This window comes from Cupressus sempervirens, chromosome 10 (genome assembly GCF_028749045.1).
Source record: "Cupressus sempervirens isolate cs-2001-9-10 chromosome 10, ASM2874904v1, whole genome shotgun sequence".
NCBI lineage: Eukaryota > Viridiplantae > Streptophyta > Pinopsida > Cupressales > Cupressaceae > Cupressus > Cupressus sempervirens.
The window spans coordinates 9,487,087-9,500,777 of NC_143127.1; the positions used below are offsets into that span (position 1 = coordinate 9,487,087).

The window sequence follows — 13,691 nt, forward strand, 5'->3', positions numbered from 1 at the left end:
CCCTTTGAGAAGAGTACATGGATATATGGATGTGTTAAGGGGTGTGAGTGTCAAGCATTACCCACCTACCCACCTTTCAACAAACACTAATTACTTAACAAAAAGTAAAATTTCCTAAAGAGTCAAGAGGTCGTTGAATGACACATTTGTGTAAAAAAAATGTAGAGTTTATAAATAATATTAATTTGTATTGTTGCAATCCATGTGTTTGAGTAGAAGTAGAGAGTCTTTGAAGTAAGTTTATAGTTTTGTAAGATCATGGTAGAAGCGAAGACCTTCACTTGTATTATGTGCTCACCTCTTTTCATGAGGAATAGCACATAGACACAAATTAATGCAAGGTGGAAAATATTCACGATTTTTTTGTATTGTAGATGATTTGAACTCAACACCATCGAAGTACCTACAACATAGACTTTTTCATTACATCAAATGTCTACTGGCATCAAGTGCCTCCTTCATTAATACACATGGAGATTTCTTCAACAAAATAAATACCCTATTTCATAAATCTTGTCTCAAATTTGTTGCAGTGTTGTCTTATTTCGTTTTGCTAAATTATTTGAAATTATTTATGCTTAAATGTTTACTAGATGATCTTGGATTTATATTTTCTTACATGAGAAAACTTCAAAGGAAGTAAATCCAACTTCATATAATGACAATCTTAAAAGTTTGTTGTTTACATGAGAGATTACTAGTCCTTCCATTTGTATGCTACATATATGGGCTCTAGCAAAGGAAATGGATGGTTTAGTCAATGTAAAAGAGGCACACAAGGATTTATGACTAGACCTAAGATATTTTTCAGATGTAGAATTATGTTTAATATTGCTAATTGTGAAAAGTGTTTATATGCTATCCATTGAAATAAGTCATTTTCTCCTATATGCATATACTTATAGATATGGGGTCGATGAGAAAGAGACTAATAAACAAACTATAGATCACATGAGCCTCTGGTTTAAAATTTTTGAAAAATATTTCAAGGATTTGAATGAAATTGTTGCATGTCTAAACCAAAAATTATCTCTTGTAACAATTGGAGAAGAGGTTTGTTACCAGCCTAAGAGGATTCTATTCAAATTATCATAATTAAGGATTCATGTTGGTTTGAGGATTTTGTGTATTCATGTGTTTTTGTGTGTGTGGGCATCTATGTGTGTACGCACACGCAAGCATGTGCACTTATCGATGTATGTGGGAGCATGTGCCCATGTGTGTGGGTGTGGGTGTGGGCATGTGTGTCTATCTGTGTGTGCATGTGTGTGTATGTATGCATGTGTGCATGTGTGTGTGTGTGTGTGTGTGTGTGTACACATACATGTATGTGTGGGTTTGTGTGTACATGTGTGTGTGTGTGTGTGCGCATGTATGTATGGGTTTGTGTGTGCATGTGTACACGTGTGCAAGTGGCCATAGACGTGTGTGTGTGTGTGCGCGCGCGCGCGCGCATGTGTGCATGCGTGCATGTACAGGCATGGGTGCATGTGTGTGTGTACAATGCATGTGGGCATGTTTGTGCACATGTGAGTGGAATACTTTTGAATAACTGAGGGAGGGGTGAATTAGTTATCCAAGGTCCAAATGTATAAATAAAACTTTTCATAGCTTAGTGAACCCATAAAACATTATTCATCATGCATGCATCCATAAGATTATGCAATCACTTAAAACTTGTAGGTTATTGTCAAATCAACTTTGCAAAAATGTAAAACATGAAACATAACAGATTCATCAAGACACTTGACACAATGATTTATGTGGAAACCCAATTTGAAAAAAACCACCAGTAACATGCTACTCTTTTCACTCTTCTAAAGGGATGCCCTATGAAAGGCCAACCTTGTTAAAGGTTACAATACACACTGTTAAATGTGATGTTGTTAAAGGATTTCAATCACCCTATTAGGAATGAGTCTTGTTAGAGGACTTTAGACCATTCACTTGGAATGTCACCCGGTTAAAGGATTTACAAATGACTGTTAGGTCAACCTTAATCCAAAGGATGTATGCTAGACTAATACAATTGTTAGAGAGTAACAATGAGGCTTTATCTAACACAACTTACAACTTCATTTGCAGATTACAAATCTATGTTCAATCCTCACTTATGCTTGACCTTCATACTTTGCAGCTTTGATAGCTTGTTCACCCTTCAAGTATTCATACCCTTAAGCCTTCTTGCTTAACATGCCATTGCAAACTCTTTTCTTAGGTCACCTGATGAAGAAAAACCCTTGATTCCTTGTCTCCCTTAGTTTCTCGCACATGACAACATTGCTTCATGACTAGCCATTCCTATAAATAGGAAATTAAGATATTTTGCCGCTCATTCTCCATCGCCCAATTTAGGGTTTGGATGGATTAAGTAGGATACAATGTATCTACCCCATATCTCATATCTCTTCTAAAAACTTCTCCTAGAATCCACTTTGAATTCGCCTAAAACCAATTTACCTTGAAGTCTATGCCACCAATTCATCAACCTTATTTTCCACCTAGTTCACATAATCTAAGAAAACAAACTTGTCGGCTTAGATCCATCGAATTCACCATCTTTTGAATAATGCAGTAGCTCGGCATTATCAAACTTTTGATGCTCGACACCTACTATGTTGCTTGGCAACCATTGTGAAATTGCTTAGCACGAACTAAAGTTTACTAGTGCTCGGCATCAACTAAACTTTACTCGACATTCATTGTTCTACTCAGCATACACTAGAATGAACTTTTACTTAGTTCCAATTAATTTTCTGCTTGGCTTGCTCTGTCTTTGCTTGGCACCTACCATCCACTCGGTCTAGCTTGGTATACAAACTTTGTGTAACTTGTTCTTCTAAACTTTCCTAGTGTAACCAGCCTTTGTATCCTTAAGCAGATTATCAATACATTATGTCATCACTGTCTTAATTGATTCTTGTACTTCATTACATAATCATAAGTCAACCTTTCCTCTAGGTGTTATCGTTACATCTTTTGATCAAATCCTCTTCATCAATCAAATAAGTGATAGTACTTAAATCTTATAAGTAGTTGTCTTACCAGCAAATAACAAGTTTGACATCAATGACAAATTAATGATTGAAACACATAGTCTTCTTCAACAATCTCCCTCTTTCAATCTAGTTTCAACAATCTCCCTCAACAATGATCTTTTCAATCTGATCTAAATAGTGTGTGCACGAGCATGCATGTGTGTGTGTATGTGAGTGATTTGCAATGAACTACGAAATTTGACATTCCCTACCCTAGTGAATTCCAACTCTAAGCCAAGTATAGGCACACATATAAAGTAAGATTATTAAATTGTGATACTAAGCATAGTCAAAGATGCTTATATGATTTAGCTTACATGTAGAAATCTAGTGAATGTAAATAGTTAAAATAATATTGTCCTTTGATGTTTTCTTTTCCAAAGACTTCAATCCCTTATCCAAACTACTGAAAGCTCAAAAAAACAAAAAAACACATATATAGTTTAGAATGCATTAACCATTTATATCCTCCTATAGTTAAGATATTTTCTATGTGGCCTCATTAAAAAATTAATAATCATGATATGAGCTAAACATTATTTTCATTTGGTAGAATCTATATTTTCTTTGTCTATGTCACGAGGAGAAGAAATTAGGTCCTAGATTCCCAAAGGATTTTATGTGACCATTGCATTATAGATCAAACAATTCTTGAGAAAGTCAATGCTTAGGTGATCAATAGTCGATGATATTTTTTTATAGGATTGACACATAATAGTGAAATATATCTTTTTGAGGCTACCCTATGCCCCAGTGTAATTTAGTGTTAAAAAAACCATTTTAACACAGTAGCATGACTATGTACAAGTCTAAAAACTTATTTGGTTTTGATGTAATTTTTGTTTGGGCAAAGGGATTATCTTTGTCCAAAAATATTGTTTTTTTATATATATAACACATAATTAAAGAGGAAGTTATGACACTCTAGTCTAAGGTGTGTGTTATGTTGTGAGATCTATAGGTCGATTTGGCCTTATGGGCGTTAGTCAAATCTTTCATTCATTCAGATAGAAAAAGTGAGGATTTTGTATGATTGCGATGAGATGTAGCAAATTTTTTGCAACAACAAGCAAGAATTGTAAATTTATACCTCTCGGCTACGAGCAACCTTTACTCCCTTTTCTTGGACTTCTTCACCTAATTGATTTTGAACTAAGCAATGGATTTGCATTACAACTGCATTTCATGTAGTATATCATTAACAATTGTTGGTGTTCTATAATTAATTTATACCTGAGTGTCTAGTCATATGGATTATTGAACCATGCATAATGATTTTTCAGATACTTGTCATAAGTTTGATTTAACACAGATTTAACCTTCAAGTAGTTAAGATAGCCATAACTTGCATGATGTTTCAGTTTTATAGTAAATTGATATGTAATTGGTTCTAACCTTAAAATAAGGGTTTCGAAGTATAGTCAAACAAGTTTTCAAGACAATGTCTATTTGAAGAATATATGCATTTTGATCTAACCATTTTTTACACTATTAATAGAGTAAAAATACAATGCAAAAAACTTAAATAATGTAAAATAAGTAACAAAATAATATTACGTTAAATTTGTGTTTTGTGTTATTAAACTATTTATAATATTATATGTTTTATATTATTTTGTTTTTTCGTTATTTTTTAACTCTATTAACAATTTTTAAAAAGGTCACATCAAGGTGCATATATTCTGCTAGGTAGACTATGTCAATTTTCCATGGCCTAATTTCTAATAAAAAATGCAAGGTATTTTTAAGCAACAATATCTTGATTAGTGCAAGATATTCAAATTATGGTCATAAATTAGATAGAAAATATGTACTTGATTTAACTCATAGTTTGCAAACTCCGACTACTAGGAGACTACAAGACCAAAATTTATTGTTCTCAATTTTTTGCAGCATATTTCCTATTATGTTATTCTTTAGTGCAAGTTACTTCATTGCACACAATCTGGGCTATTACATTCTATTTGTGTGAATAAAGTATTTTACATAAATAGTTCACCTAGTAGGTCCTATTCACACGTTAATTTACATCCTAGATGTCAATGAGATCTTACCTTATCTCATATACTTCTTGTGTCTTAGGTCATTCCATATTTTGTTATGTCAATTGTTTCATATTATAGGATTGAGAAGCTTGTCATGATTTCATCTAATACTATCTCTCACCTTGCCTATATAAATAAGTTATCCAATAAGATCTTATATCTCTTGCATTGAATGCTTTGCATTTTCATAGAATAGAATATAATTTATTCTAGATCTCATTTCTGATTTCTATTTTTCTTTCCTTCATTCGTTTGAATCCTGGGTACACTTTTTAGACAGATCTTACAGGTTATCAGAACATGTGAAAAATGTGAAAAATGCATTAATAATACTTTTACTAACAAATTATTATTTTTTGTTCCTATAGAAATATGAGTTAAACTTGTGAAAACTCGCCCAACGAAAAAATCAGAGTAGAACTCACAGAGTACTCAGAGTTTGACATCTATGATTTAACCAATTCAAATGTAAGAACATAGAGTCGAAATATTATAGTGACCGTGTATTACTATAGCATCAAAGCAGTGCGTATATGAAGCCATTGTAAGATATATTACATCCAAACTGTCATTTTGCCACTGCATTGGTGAAGTTTGCGCGCTATATGTCCCACTTTAATTAAGATTTCCCAGAAATAAGAATAACAAAATTAAATCAACAAAATAGTAAAAATGATTGAATAAAATTATGAAAATGAATCGTATTTTGATACAGAACCATCTGCTTTCTGCAGACGTGCCAACATGTTTTTTTAATTTACACTGAAAATTGAAGATGAATCATACTGCATATGTACATACTGCCTAATGCCAATCCAAGCTTACAGGTGTTCTCAGCCTCAGCCTACAACAAACAGTAAACTTTGGCGCACTGCTGGAACGGAACACAATAACGACCCAAATATGCCAGTTAAAGCGTAGGCAATAGCACAAAATGGAAGGGCTTCTGGCTCTTTTGCTGACAGTGCAGCTGTTCCCAACCCATGAGCGCTGAAATACACCAACAGCTACTGTTAACTGATTCTATCTAAAACAGTTTATATACCCAAATAAAAATGTGTTGTTACCCCCGGCATTTATTGAAAAAGAAAGACACACTTCAACAACTTAAGCAAACTAAGCATTTCTCACAACAGATAATAACTCAGCAAACTCTCATGAGGACAACCAGCAAAGTGTAACTACCGAAAAAAGATCAAATCACCATTTTGAGTTAAATGAGTACAATGATGGTAACAAAGCAAATAGGAAGAAGATAGCCTAGAATACCTATTGCTATGGCCATAGAGCAAAAAAATGATTTTAGATGCACATGACGTTTATCAATACAGGACTTAATGATTTTGAATGATATGGCTACGAAGCAGTCATGGAAGTCCACAAATATTTCAACATTGGTGGTGAAGGAAGAGGAAACTCTATGAACAGCAGATGTTGGTTCTCATTCTTGTTTTGCCCTTGATTCTTGCTCTAAACACAAAAATATGATTTAAAAATTTGAGCTCTATTGTAAGTTCCCTATTCTAGCGATGTGGACATTATCTGCAGTCTGCTTTATTCTGTGTCACTTTATCCACGTCATTGTACTTAGACATATGTGCCACATCAAGCTGCTAGGCCCTTAGTCCTGTAGTATACAAAGGTTGTGACTATGAGTGGTCAGCTTGTGGCTACCTTAACTCTTAACTAGGTGATTACTATTATATTCTTATTTAGTTAATTAGGTCATTCTAGATGTTATATTTAGGTATCTGAGTCAGCCTAGGTGACATCCAGAGCAAGGGTAAATATTGGAGCTAGTCATTAATTTATCACCATCATATTGTGAATTGTGTTCATATTGGAGATATTTGGAGGTTTGCCCTGTCAGAGTGATTTATTGTTCTCAATTTTTTGCAGCATATTTCCTATTATGTTATTCTTTAGTGCAAGTTACTTCAGTGCACACAATCTGGGCTATTACATTCTATTTGTGTGAATAAAGTATTTTACATAAATAGTTCACCTAGTAGGTCCTATTCACACGTTAATTTACATCCTAGATGTCAATGAGATCTTACCTTATCTCATATACTTCTTGTGTCTTAGGTCATTCCATATTTTGTTATGTCAATTGTTTCATATTATAGGATTGAGAAGCTTGTCATGATTTCATCTAATACTATCTCTCACCTTGCCTATATAAATAAGTTATCCAATAAGATCTTATATCTCTTGCATTGAATGCTTTGCATTTTCATAGAATAGAATATAATTTATTCTAGATCTCATTTCTGATTTCTATTTTTCTTTCCTTCATTCGTTTGAATCCTGGGTACACTTTTTAGACAGATCTTACAGGTTATCAGAACATGTGTGAGTAGTGGGTTGGCATATTTTTAGAAAAAAGGAGTGTAGAGCTAGTATTTTTCAAAGAACATGGGTATGCTCTTCTCTCACATCCTTGGATGATCTGGAGAATCAAAAAGGTGTGGAGAAAATATCAATTTTTGATGGGGATCATATTTTGACTTGCAATGCCAAGATTTTTTGAGCTTTCTAGAGACATTCTAAGCTCACCATGGAGTCTAGAGCAATTGAGGTTGACAAATTTTACTCCAGATCACAAGAGTTTAAAGAGGGAGGTTCATTCCAAGATCCAGTAGGGAGTCGTCATTTCAAAGCATTTTGGGTCAAGTAAATTAAATTTGACAGCCAAACAATCATCAATTGGCACTATATTAAATTTGATGGCAATCAATCAAGAGTGTGTTAAATCTGATGGACAGTGACTATTAGCAAGTTTCTCCAATATGCCCCCGACTCCATTAGTAATTTAGTAGTTTTAATTTTTCCTTGCAAAAAACTCTACGTATTTAGAGCTATTTTCTCAAGTTTTTCTCTCTTTAGGAGAGGAATTTTGTCCCACTAGGTTTTCTCCTTTTCTCCATTTTTGAAAGATTGTATTTCTACATGAGTACCTCAACAAGCCTGCCTACTGCGATACATCATCATTATGCATTTATGTACTGACTTAAGTTGCACTTAGGGTGAGGTGCTGATATGAAAATGGTATTTTACATAATGAGTTCGCCTAGGAGGTGCTATTCACAATTGTAAATTTACTCAGGTCCTAGGAATCTTTCTAGAAGTCTTTGTCGTCAATGAGACCCTATCTCATTTATTTCTTTGGCCTAGGTCATCTATTATTTGGCTATGTTAGTTGTCACGTGTCATAGGATTATGGCACTTGTCGTAATCTCTCACCTTGCCTAGATAAGCAACGTATCTTGTAATATCTCATATATCAATTTGCATTGTATGTTTTGCATTCTCATTGAATTATATACAGTTTATTTTATCTCATTTCTGATTTCTAATTGTACTTACCTTCATTCATTTATATCATGAAGACAATTATAGGATGGAAAATCTTAAGAGCATGGCTATTGATGCATGACTTTTTGCCAGTTCAACTGTTTTACCCATTTATTGATTGTTATACTCTCTTTAACGTACTCATGTCTGTTAACAATCAACAGTCTCACTAAAAAAATTAAAATGCTGACAAGAAAATGATAATTACATAAAATAATGAATATCATGTTTAAGCTGGGTATGTAGATTGTGACCTGGAAGCTGTAGCCATTCCCCGTGCAATAGGATCATCAAGACCAAGTTTGTCAAGCAATGTTTGCACAAAATTTGCTCCAATCAATCCCGTTAGCACCACAACAGCTGCTGTAAGGGAAGGGTTTGTAGCTGCAATAAAACAACTTATGCCATGATCAATTTGCCTACCTTTAAGTCTTATCATAGAAAATGAAGTGTAAAATGATTGGGAAAATTATCTATACCTAATTTTCAATGCATGAAAAATGAAAGAGCAGATAAATAAGTATAAACCTAATACCATGTTCTCTATATCGACATTTATAGATGACAGAATAGGACTCTATAGTACATGCATTGCATTGGAGCAAAGCTTCACACAGAACAAAGTTCAAAAACATACCACCTCTCTTTTCTATACAAAACACTTAAACGTATTTAGGTAGACAGGCCAAGGTTCCATCTTCATTGATTATAAGAAGCAACCAGAATTCACAGCAAGATAGAAAAATAAGTGAAAAACGTGTTCATTTTTTTAATGCTGATCCTATCTCTACGAAATTTAACAAATATTTTAACTGGGCATTACAACTTCATGAGTCTTCACGGTTTTCAAGTAGCAGTCTAACTACAATAATACGATATAAGACATGTAACATCTACCAAAATTCCATTAGGCTTAAAAACAATAAAGGACACTTACAATAAATCAATAATATTATTGACTAGTCAGCCAGACGTTCACCCAGATCTTTCATTTTGTTACGTCATTCAATCATTGATACAGAACTTAAAGGCATACAGCAACTAAGCCTCCGAATTTGCATAATTGTGCTATTTCAATTCCCGTATGGCACTTTCATTAACTCAGTGAGCCAATATCTGCTATGCGTTTGCCTTGGTTAGTCAATAACCACTAAGCATTTATTTAGGATCTGTTTACCTAGAGATTTCACCAAATATCCTTCAGTCTCTATTTCAAGGGAAAAGTTAATATTTAGACCAGGGGATCGCCTAAATTGCATTATTTTACCTCTGAAGAAGCTCATCAGATATTCACATTTGTGTCAATATCAATCATAAATTCCTCTGCCAACAAGTTGAGATACAACTTAATGAGGATTATATTTGGGAGAGAGTATTACACTATGAATGAGACTGATCACTGCAAAACAAACACCTGTTACACTTGCAATACAATAAAGTAAAATAAGTGCCAGGCAAGAGCCTATAGCATAACGGTAACTTGTAAGCCTCTCATCAGGGAGGTCTTGGGTTTGAATCTACTTGAACTTCACATATAATTATAATTAATCTGAACAAATAATAATTTATCTAGGCTTTGGCTCATTACCTATAAATAAATAATTTTAAAAAAAGTAAAATAAGTGCCATATCTGAGGTGAATTTTCAGCCAAATGAGGGCAGCCTTTTTGTGGAACAAGACACTTATTACAATTATTAATCCATATTTCTATGTTCTACGACATTTCAGGGACAGGAACGGAAATACAGTAGGGGATAGCAGCAAACAAATTTTAAAACGTGTTTGTGTGGGTGTTTCAATATATCAAAATATATATATAGGAGTTGCAGGCTTCAAACAAGACATTCTGATTGCATAGTTAAAAGTTTTATATATAAGTTAAAAAGTTCTTTTGACTTGTATATATATAACTCTAACATTTTGAAGCGTTCATGAAACACACATTCAATTTAGTGCCAGCTTAAGAACCATTAGTTAACATCAAAGCCCACTTGGATTTGTAACTTTTCTGTCTTAAGGAAAACATTGGCTTGTGTTGATTTCAAAACATTCCGATGTTTCAAGGACAGGGATGGGAAGCACACTTCCTAGATTTTTCTGTAATGTCCCCATTTTTAGCAGGTTCCTACAATTGGCCAAGTCAATTCACCATTGCGACCCTCATGAGCTAACAGTAGGATTTGAGGGTCTTAGTTGTGTGGTTATAGACTTTTCAACAGCCTATGGTGTGTTTTGGCTCCGTTTGAGGGACTTACTATTTATAGTAAGTCAATTCGTTGCATCTAATGAGCTAAGTTGAGTCAGAGGAGTTGGAGGATGCTCTTAGTTTTTATTTCGAGCTTTCGGTTTGGGCTCCAAAAATCTTGGAGGGAGCATTTATTTATAGTAAGTCATCCCATCAGGTTCATTCATTGTCCTTCATCATCAAGATCACTTTGGTGTTGTCAAATTTCGATTTTGATGCTTCTTCAGTTGTTTTCGCAATACGGGTAATTTATTATTAGTATTCATCTAAATACGCTAAGGTTGCTATTTTTGTTAGTATTGTTGGTTGGTCACCTCAGTATCATAGCTCGCAAGAACCAGGACGAAAAGTTTTAAATCATGGGAATAAGAAATAGTGGCCTTACATGTCAGAATATGAAATTATGGTGGAAAAGGTCATTTTCAGACCCAAAAGCAATTAATAAATTAGTTTATAATGGCACTTTATTATGTTTTAATGTTGTGTGTGGGAAGCTTCTTAAGTGAAGTTCATTTGGGAAACTTTGTGCCATTTGGAGATTATAAACATGAGCCCATTTGATAAGTAAAGCATCTGACTGATTATTTTCCTTTGTTGTCTGCGAAGAGTTACTAAGTTTGCCGATTTTCTTGCCCTTGCTGAAGTATAAGGGTTAGGAATTAAGAAGTGCCTAGTAATTCACAGTTGAGGTACTGTTAATTAATTCTGAGAATTGTCTTAATTAAATTAAAGTATTTTCCAACTGTTATGTACTGTAATTGGGAATTTCATTGTGGCTAGAGAATTTGTGATTTGGAATGTCATTATTGTCTATTGTTTGGCACAGTTAAAGAGGAATGTACCATGGCTATTGTCCCTATATTTGGTAGCGATTTCAAACTTTGTGGAAGGCTGCAATCAATAATTGGAGGGCAGCAATCAAGTTTTAGAGCACCTACAATTATAAGCGAGGAGCATGTATTTCTAAACCTACGAGTAAACTGGATTATTTCTTGAGAGCTGCAATCCATATTTCATCTATTAGAAGTCAATTTCCAAGTTCATTAATGCATTCTTGTAAATTTCCAAAAGTCAATTTTTAAATTGGATATTAGTAGCATTGCCATCAATTATAGAATTACTTTTGAATTGTTTAGTGGTGTTCATTTGTCCAAATTGATAAAGACTTAATCAATTAAAATTGTGGTCATCTGGTTGTGAATTTAAAGCATTATTTATTGAGTGATAATAATTTGCCTACCAAATGATTGACAAAATATCAAACTATTGATTAGCAAAAGCAAATTGATGTTTGTTAAGGATATAGCATGTTGAGGGTTTTTATAGTTTCCTAGAGGGCCAAAAATAGGGGATGCATCATCGTGTAACATAGGCATAGATATGCAAAAACATAAGGACGGCATGTGACTGAAACCAATTAAGCCCAAGCATTTGTGTCTAGATTTAATGTTGGGAATGGCAGCAATGAAAAGGTGCAATTTATGGCTGTTGTATGTGGATACATGTCTTGGCATGATCAAAAAAATGGATGGTGTGGGAAAAAAAAAGGTTAGTCATTTCTAACAAAAGGACAAATTTGAGCTACCTGGCAGTTCAATGCAGAGGCCTTTTTGGTACATGCCTGCCCCAATAATAAGATCTTATTCATTTCTAACAAAAGGAACAAATTTGAGCTACACAGCAGTTCAATGTAGAGGCTTTTTTGGTAAAAGCCTGCCCCAATAATAAAATCCTTCACTCCTTGATGGATGGGATCAAGAGGCAATGGCCCTTGCAAGGTTAAGAGCGAGTGAATCAATTAATGGAAAATCAGCCTTGCATGGGGATGTATACCTCGAATCTAGGGGCCTTCAAACTTCACAAAAATATCCCCTTCCCATCCCACTAGCTGAAGAAAAATCAAAGACTCCCCAAGGTAGACGTCTAACCTTGTAGCTGGAGTAAGCAACAATGGAAATGCACAAACAAACTTAATAAGCATAACACAATATGGAAGAATATCATTACATCATTATCAAGTTGACTTGCAAATGTAGTTATTAGTTATTACATCACCATTGTCAACATACAACTACTAGCAAGTTCGCAACTGATCATCCCTCAAAACTACAACCCTACAAACCTAACCATCCAATTGCTTTTAAAATAACTCTCAATCATGTAGCATGAGTGCCACTTGTTCCACTACCTTGCTCTTTGTGGATCTACCTTGCACTGCCTAAAACCCTAAATTATATACAAGATCGCCAACCATAGGTCGGTTTATCCGATCATTAAATCCCAAAGCAAAGGAAATGTGTTACAACAAATAAGTTAGGACCCAAACCATAAGAGTAATCATCAAATGAATACATCGGGTCATGCGAACATACAAGAGAATCAAGGAAACATATTACAACATTGAATAATGCACCAACATGCATCACATGTCGTGAATCTCCATTGCAAGCTGCATCTCGCCAACTTGGCCGTTAGAACAAGAAAGCCAAAATAGGACCAGACCAATCTTACGATAACTTTATCTAGAAACATCGAAACACCATGCGAAGCTAGATATACGATCTCTATGATGCCTAGACCACACCATACGGATTACATAAGGAAACGAGCCCACTAGATCGATCAGAAGCTAAAACAACAAGAAAAATGCCCAAATGAACAATAAACCAAAAAAAAAAAAAAGGAAATATTTTTGGGTGATGCAAGATTGCCAACAACCCAAGGATGATCCTGCATCAGACACCCCAAGTGAATAGATGATGTTCCATGAACATTTGACAAGGTTCAGAATGTAGATGCCATGGACATTCTTTACCCACTTGTCTTCTCCCTCCAAATAACCAATATCATTTCAATTCTCCACACAATTTTTGCTACTATTATTGATGCAAGTGTTTAATAAATAGCTTCCTCCATCAAGTATCCCACAACTACTACCATTGCTCCAACATCTCCTCAAATGAATCTTACTGATCCATGTATCTTTTCCTTTGTCATCAGTATAA

At 34.3% G+C, this 13,691-nt stretch overlaps 1 protein-coding gene across 1 annotated transcript in view; it reads right to left on the reverse strand.

Annotated features, from left to right (window-relative positions):
• Nucleotides 1-5,747: 5,747 nt before the first annotated feature.
• Nucleotides 5,748-13,691, reverse strand: part of LOC149532301 (plastidal glycolate/glycerate translocator 1, chloroplastic) — a 44,437-nt gene continuing 36,493 nt past the window's right edge. The window contains exons 7-8 of the mRNA XM_089807255.1: nt 8,695-8,824; nt 5,748-6,073 (exon numbers count right to left, since the gene is read on the reverse strand). Of these exons, the coding sequence (XP_089663381.1) occupies nt 5,923-6,073; nt 8,695-8,824 (281 nt within the window). The 3' untranslated portion in view covers nt 5,748-5,922. The remainder of the gene's footprint in view (nt 6,074-8,694; nt 8,825-13,691) is intronic.